General features: G+C 46.0%; 1 protein-coding gene across 1 annotated transcript in view; it reads right to left on the bottom strand.

Moving 5' to 3' along the window:
* REPS1 (RALBP1 associated Eps domain containing 1) overlaps positions 1–2023 on the bottom strand; it is a 111410-nt gene extending 109387 nt beyond the window's left edge. Inside the window, exon 1 of the mRNA XM_007946295.2 lies at positions 1871–2023. Coding sequence (XP_007944486.1) covers positions 1871–2023 — 153 coding nt within the window. The remainder of the gene's footprint in view (positions 1–1870) is intronic.
* Between the last annotated feature and the right edge of the window lie 6487 nt (positions 2024–8510).

Below are 8510 nucleotides of genomic sequence, written 5' to 3'. Positions count from 1 at the left end.
GAAACCCAAGGAGGGGTCGCTATGAGTCAGGGCTGACTAGACGGTACATAACAACAACAACAACAAAAACAAATGAGTAGACACAGAGATGGAGGAAGAGAGGTCCCAAGCCACATGAAGATGGCCCAGAAGCAGAAGCTCAAAGAGACAAGGACCTTCCTTTAGAGCTGGCAAAAAAAAAAAAAAAAAAGATTTCCTATAGAGCCAGCATCCTGAATTTCAACTTACAGCCTCCTAAACTGTGAGAAAATAAATTTCTGTTGGTTAAAGCCATGCATTTACGGTATTTCTGTAACAGCAGCACTAGATTACTAATAGTGAAAATGCCTGGCCAAAAGTCACATTGCAAATTAACAGAAGAGTATGGTCAAGAAACCAGATCTCAAAACCAGGACTTCAAATTGGTTCGAATCAGTTCAGTCATAGCCAATGAAGCAAAACTGGAACAGACTCGAATCTTTAAAATTTGAGTGAGTTGGTGCTAACCGTAACGGAAGAAACTACAGGTCAAAGCCCTGGAATGGGACACTCACAAGAGCCATGGTGAGACCTTCCCAGAGCCTGATGCAGCCGGCTGGATTACTGCCAGGACTGTGGAGTGCGACATACATTCAACGCAACACAGCCAGCCTCCATCTTTGAGCCGGGCACCGTTGTTACTGACACCACTAGTTAAGAGATACTGTTGTTATATAACAAACTGCCCTTGTTTTCTAAGAGGGGGGAGATTAAGTTTCTAGCAGGTCTTCAACCCTTAATTTTCCCCATTCCAGTTAGCATTCTGGTTCATCCACATTTTTAAAATTCAGGTCTGTTCTGGTGTCTCTCCATCTGCCATGACTTAACTGAGCTAAACTGATTTTGACATCTTGCTCAAAACTCCGCAGAACATTACTTCACACCTATGCATTTGGCTGTACGTCTTGGAGATTTGGCTTGGATATGAACATCAAGAGGAAAGCTTAAAAACTGCTTCGGATATGCTCTTACTAGCTGATAGCAATCATTAAACAGAGCAGCAGTAATGGTCATCACACAGAAGATAAGAAGTTCTAAGAGGCCTTCTATTTTAAAAACAGGTATGGTGGAAGAGGCTTAAACCTTACTCTGCTTGCCCCTGTGGGCTATAGATTGAGATAGATAGGCACATTTGACGTCAGCTACTCAAAATTTAGTTCCCAATCCAAACCTACAAGTCCCACCAGACTACTGAATGCCACTAGAAAAACACTGTCTACTTTACATCAGTACACATTCTACAGATAACAAGTTCTTATCTACTTGCAAACTACTAGCTAAAAGTTCAAATTTTAAAACTGCCCTAAGATTTAGCTTATCTTAAAAAAACTGATTATTTAATTCTTAAAATCTGTAACACCCACTTTGTAACATTTGGTCAGTTAATTCAAGGATTTACAAAGAAAAACACATTTTACGTATAAGGACAACTACACTACTCGCAGGATCCGATGAGCTATGTATATACCAAGATTAACAATCCGAGGTCCTCTATCTGAAGTTGCTCTTCAGAGATGAACACAGATTCTGCAGGGTAGCTGAGCGATGGAGGCTCTTCAGACGGAAGATTTAGCCCCTCCACCCACAACTCTCTTTGCATTTGAGTTTTGGCCTCCAGCAGCGACACCCCCAACCACCGCCCCTTCCGAGCGCGTCCCGCCGCCTGGGCACCTGCAGGCAAGTGCCCGCAGGGTGGGAGCCCGGGGGAACTTGCCACCGCCGGCCCCTCCGGGCCACGGCGCCCACTCCCACTCTGCGGCCGGCGACCAGAGGCCTGAGCCCATCGAGAAGCTCCCCTCGGCGGCCGCCGACCTCGATACGCGGCGGGAAGCGACGAGCACGGTAACGTTACCTGAAGGACCACGTCGTTGGGCAGCTGCGCGGCCCGGAACAGCTCCAGCACGCGTCCGTTGGCGGCCACCTTCTTGGTGCTCTCGATGTCGCAGTAGGAGAAAAGGTCCGAGTAGTATTTCTGCTCTGCGTCGCTCAGCGTTAAGCCTTCCATCTTCTTCTCCGGCTCACGGCCGCCCCGCCCCGCATGCAACACCCGGGGCCCGATCCCTAGACCACGGGGCGGCGGGAGCTGCGCGCGGCCTCGCGGCCCGGCCTCCCCCTCGCCCCCCAAAGCTGCCGGGCACCCCAGCCCTGGCCTCACGCGCGCCTGGTGCGCCCCAGCAACAGGGCCCCGGAGGTCGGGAGGAAGGGGCCCGACTGTACGGAGCGCGCCGCTGCCTGCGAGGGCCCGCGCAGTCCCAGGCTCAGCGAAGCGCACGGCTCCGGCTCTGCAACCGCGAGGTGGGCGCGGGGAAGGAGGCGGTGGCCAAGGCGGCGCGAGGCACAGGCTGACTCTGCTACCGCCCCCGCCACAGGTTCGAGTCTCCCGGGCTCCCTACCGCTTCTCCCCGACTTCCCGCCTCGGTTTCCCCTTCCGTCCAAGCCCCTGGAGCGGCAGTACTTCCCGGAAAGTTGTGGGATTTTGAGTCTAAAGTTTCGGGGGCTCTAGGCTGAAGAGAGCCGGCGCTCCGCCTCCCTTCGCCGCCATTTACTGCGCCCCGGCCCGGCCCCCGACGCGCCCGCACCAACACTGACAGCGGCGGCTGCGTTCCAGACCCGGATGTGAGGCGGGGAGGAGAGAGCGCGAGAAGGAGAGAGAAACACCCACCGGGTTGGCTCGACCACTCCCGGGAGAGGGAGCCCGCAGCGACCTCTGGTGGCCGGAGCCCGGCGGCGGGATGGTCAATCAACCTCAGCGCCAGGAGCCCCAGGAAACCCGGACCAGGAAGGAACAGTGTGTAGCTCATTAAGAACAAGAGAACATAAATACGGGTTGTACTTTGGCTTTTTCGAAGCTTCTGCCACTAAGAATAGTAGACTGCAAAGGAGAATGTTGTTGAGATTATTATTGTATCTGTACCTTTTGATGTCAGATGTAACTGAGGATAAATTTATATTTGTCTGCTCTGAAAGCCCATGAACATCCATCTGGTACCCTTCATCATGTAAACACAAGCGCTGAGATTTAACACACTCTTGTCCCCAAGCCAAAATTTGCTGAATAGAAGAAACTACTGGCAAAGTTTTCCTCTTTGTACAAGGTCATTGTGGTGACCAGAAACGTAATCCCGTACGTTTATACAAACTCTATAAAACCATATGGGTTCTGGGTGGACCACAGGGGCTCCCCCACCCCGATTTCCCCCATTCTAAAATTTATAGAATTGCAGTTGTTCTAACCTGCAAACCTGAGAGAGATTCTTAAGATAGCTCAAATAGGGTATCTTAACAAGAGTTTATACTTAGTAGGTAATACTTCAAAGATAGCAGCTACAGCAAAATAATATAAGGTTTTCAAAAAACTTTTTTTTTTTTTTTTAATTTTATGTCTTCTAGAGATGTTTTGGGAGCTCTCTGGCATAGTGCCTAAGGCACTTGACTGCTAACCAGAATGCTGGCAGTTCAAGCCCACCAGCCACTCCTCAGAAGGAAGATGGGGCAATCTACTTCCGTAGAGATACTGCCTCGGAAACCCAAGGAGGGGTCGCTATGAGTCAGCATCTACTCCATGGCAGTGAGTTTGGTTGTTTTTTTTTTTTTTTGGTTTATAGCCTTTTTGTTCGCAGAGTGCTGATCACATAAATGATCATAGGAGGAAGTTAGTACAGGTTCCCGATCTTTTATCTGTAAATCACAATTCCAAGAACCCTGTAAAACTCAAAGTTTACTTGTGACACTGGCCACAAAACTTGCCCTGACTAGAACTCATTTAGAGGCAAAATTTTAACTAAGACTCACATGAGATTATTTATAGTCTTTATGTGTGCCACTTAGTGTCAATATTTATACATTTTACAACAGACCCCATTGGGGATGTTATATTATACATAGTTTTAGGCACTGTATTGCCATTCTTGGAAAAAAATATAAAAAGGTACTATTTATGTTCTGCTTAATTTATACACACACTGAGAAAGACATTGAGCAAGACATGGGGTCTGATCTCGAAGTAAACTATGAAGCTCTACAAACCATACTAACAATACAGAAAACGAGGGAGGGAGGGAGGGAGAGTAGTAGAGAGGGAGGGAGGGCCAAAGGAAAGAAGAGACAAAAGCAAAGCAGGAAAGAAAGAAAACACAGTAAATTCCATTTCATCACGTTGTTGCTGTTAGGTGCAATCAAGTGGATTCCAACTCATACTGACCCCATGTGACAGAACAACTGCCCCCAGAGTTTTCTTGACTGTAATCTTTATGAAGGCACATCTCCCCGTCTTTCTCCCACGGAGCAGCTGGGTAGGTTTGAAAAACTAACATCTCAATTAGCAGCGGAGCACCTGATACTTGTAACGTTTTATGTAGATAAATACTAAAATGCTCACTAACTTCATATATCCCCTATCTTTAAAACTTGCAATTTGCCACAGCTATGCTCTGGTAACATAGTGCCTAAGGCACTTGACTGCTAACCAGAAGGCTGGCGGTTCAAACCCACCAAGCCACTCCTCGGAAGGAAGATGGGGCAATCTACTTCTGTAGTGATACTGCCTCGGAAACCCAAGGAGGGGTTGCTATGAGTCAGGTCCGACTCGAGGGCACATAACAACAACAACAACAACATGCCTCAAATAGGAGCTCTGGTAGTGTAGTGCCTGAGGCACTTGACTGCTAACCAGTAGGCTGGCGGTTCAAACCCACCGGCCACTCCTGGGAAGGAAGACTGGGCAACCTACTTTCTTAGTGATACTGCCTCAGAAACCCAAGGAGGTGTCGCTATGAGTCGGGTCCGACTCAACGGCACATGACAACAACAACAACATGCATCACACATACTTACAGGGCCCAGGACCCAAGGTGATCAGAGCCATGCAGAAGGCCTGTCTTCTAAAGGGACAAATGGGAGGAGCATAACAGAGCAGGGATTGGCTCACAATTGTCTTCAGCATCACATGTTTTCTGTGCTATCTTTCCTGGCACTTGCAGATCATTTCTGCAATCCCCGCTGCGCCCCCCCCAAAAAAAAAACCTTTGAGTCGATTCTGACTCATCATGACCCTATGGAACGGAGTAGAAGTGCTGCATAGGGTTTCCAAGGCTATAAATCATTATGGAAACAGACTGCCACATCTTTCTCCTGCGAAGTGGCAGGTGGGTTTGGACCACCAACCATTTGGTTAGCAGCTGAGCCCTAAACAACTGTACCACTAGGGCACCAGGGATCTTTGTTCCCACAGCTACCCGCAGATTCTTCCCAGAGACCTTTGCATGACTTGTTTTTTTTTTCATGATATTTAAGCTCATGGTCATATGTCACTTCTTCAGAGAGGCCCTCCATTAACACCTTTTCTCTCCTCTACTCTTCTATTTCAATTATTTTTCTTTATAATGCTTTTACCTGACAATATTATATTTATTTACATTTTTAGTGGCATAGTACCTAAGGCACTTGACTGCTAGCCAGAAGGTTGGCATTTCAAACCCACCAACCACTCCTCAAAAGGAAGGGTGGGTAATCCACTTCTGTAAAGATATCACCTTGGAAAGCCAAGGAGGGGTCACTATGAGTCAGAGACGACTCAACTGCACATAACAACAACGACGACAACAACAATCATTATTGAGTACTTATATTTCTGGCACTATTCTAGGAAAATAGTAACATTAATAACAATAACCCTATTGTTGTTATGCTGTTAGGTGCTGTCAAGTCAGCTCTGACTCCACAATGACCCTATGTACAGCAGGACGAAACATTGCCTGGTCCTGTGCCAGCCTTACAATCCTTGCTATATCTAAGCCTGTCATTGCTGCCACTATGTCAATCCATCTTGTTGAGGGCCTGCCCCTTTTTCACCTTACCAAGCATGATATCCTTCTCCAGGGACTGGTCCCTTCGGACAACAGGACCAAAGTAGATGAGACGAAGTCTGGCCATTCTTGCTTCTAAGGAACATTCCTGCTGCACTTCTTCCAGGACAGATCTGTTCATTCTTCTAGCAGTCCATGGTACTTCCAGTATTCTATGCCAACAGCACAACTCAAAAGCATCAACTCTTTTTTGGTGTTCCTTATTCATTGTGCAGCTTTCACATTCATTTGAGGCAACTGAGAATACCATGTCTTGGGTTAGGCGCACCTTACATTTCAAAGAGACACCTTCACTCTTCAGCACTTTAAAGAGGTCTTTTGCAACAGGTTTGCCCAGTGCAATATGTCATCTGATATTTTGGCTGCTGCTTCCATTGGTGTTGATTGTGGAGCCAAGTAATATGAAATCTTTGACAACTTCAATCTTTTCTTCATTCATTGTGATGCTGCTTATTGCTCCAGTTGTGAGGATTTTTGTTTTCTTTATATTGAGGTGCAATCCATACTGCAGGCTGTACTCTTCTATCTTCGTCAGTAAATGCTCCAAGTCCTCCTCACTTTCAGCAAGCAAGTTGTGTGGTCTGCATATCACAGGTTGTCATGAGTCTTCTTCTATCCTGATGCCGTGTTCCTCTTCATACAGTCCAGCTTCCCAGATTATTTGCTCAGCATACAGATTGAACAAGTATGGTGAAAGGATACGACTCTGATGTTCTCCCTTCCTGATTTTGAACCATACAGTCCCCTTGTTCTGTTTGAATAGCAGCCTCCTGGTCTATGTACAGGTTCCTCCTGAGCAGAATTAAGTGTTCTGGAATTCCAATTCTTCTCAATATTATCCACAATTTGTTGTGATCCACACAGTGAAATGCCTTACATAAGCTGTCTAGGGACCACAGTCTGAATTTTCACCAAACTCTATCAGACTAGGATGCCTAGTCTTTTTTTTTTTTTAATAATTTTGAGTTTTGTTCCCCATTTTTCTTTCACTCCATCCAAGATCTCCTATACTGATCCCTTTCTGAGTGGTTGACACTGGTAGCTGGGCACCATCTACTTCTTCTGGTCTCACAGTCATGTAGAATGAGGTTCCCATGGTCTACTAGTCCCTTGGCCTAAGGAAACCAACAACTCTTTTTAATTCCACCAGAGAATTGAGGTTACAGAGACAGTACAGAACATCACAACATACTGAGAACAGAAACTGCCCCAGGACCCAGCCTCAGGTAAAAATATTTAAAAGGTAATTGACTAGGGGCCTGAGCTTGAAAGATAAAGACTCCCTGAGGCCCAGCTCTAGGAAGGTTCCCCACACTTTCATGATGTTTGCTTCCAAGAACCCCACCAGGTTTTCACTCTGAGGATCAGAGAAAAGTACATTCTTGCTTCTAACAAAGAAAAGGAAAAAGTAACCATTTTGGTACACAACCAGAGTACTTTACAAAATGTTCTCCTTAACAAAGGCTCACTCTCAAAGGAAACTATTTTACCCAGTGTTAACTACATGGTCTCTGAGTCAGAATGACTCTACAGCACCTAACAAGAAGAACTGATGTGAGGGAAGAAAAATACCCAACTTCAGCCCTATCCTTCAATGTAGGAGAAGGGAAATACCCAACTCCTGTCTTCCTATTTCACCTTGCTGTTGAGTGCCAAGGTGACTTAGACTCATAGTGACTCCATGACTCAGAGTAGAACTGCCCATAAGAGTAGAAAAACAAAATCTGAGAAGCATTTGTCAGTGCCACACTCCAGGGTCACTAAAAGCCTAGGACTTTTTAATAAGATCATGGAATGCTATCCCTTGATCACATCAATCCAAACCACATGCATTGCTAGCTAAGTGATTCCGACTCAGAGTGACCCTGAGGGATAGAGCAGAACTGTTCCACAGGGCTGCCAAGGTTGTAAATCCTTATAGAAGCACACTGCCACATCTTTCTCCTGTGAGCCACTGGTGAGTTCCAACCTCTGGGCTACAGGAAAAGGGCCAATTGCTTAACCACTGCACCATCAGGGATCCTATAATCACATAAATAAGGCTCCTTTAATAACAGGGGAGTACAGTTGAAGGGAACTACATGGCTCAAATCCTATTTAAGCAGTCTCTAACCCACCACCCACTGCCATTAAGTCAATTCCAAATCATCACACCACCCACAGGGTTTCCAAGGCTGTAAGTCTTTCCTGAAGTAGATTGCCTCATCTTCTTCTAGCAGAGCAGCTGGTGGTTTTGAACTGCTGGCCTCTGGGTTAGCAGCCAAATGTCTTACCCACTGCACCACCAGAGCTCCTTAAAAAGTCTCTAGAGAAACCCAAAGACAGCAAAGGAGACAAAAATAACTTTTTTCAGGGTTACTGTATTAATTTCCTTTTGCAGATGTAACAAGTTATCATGATGGTTAATTATGATAATCAATTAAACAATGGCTTTTAGCAGTTTAAATGTATTATCATATAGTTATGGGGATCAAAAGTCTAAAAGCTGGTTAAGACTGGATTCTTTGTAGAAGCTCTAGGGGAGAACCCATTTCTTTGCCTTTTTTCCAGCTTATAGAGATTACCTATATACTTAGGTTTATGGCCCTATACCACTCAGATCTCTGATTCCTTTGTCCGATCTCCTTT

This window comes from Orycteropus afer, unplaced genomic scaffold (genome assembly GCF_000298275.1).
Source record: "Orycteropus afer afer isolate SDZICR_OR568_19922 unplaced genomic scaffold, OryAfe1.0 scaffold00155, whole genome shotgun sequence".
Taxonomy (NCBI): domain Eukaryota; kingdom Metazoa; phylum Chordata; class Mammalia; order Tubulidentata; family Orycteropodidae; genus Orycteropus; species Orycteropus afer.
The sequence above is the reverse complement of the archived record's forward strand: the minus strand, read 5'-3'. Positions and strand labels throughout refer to the sequence as shown.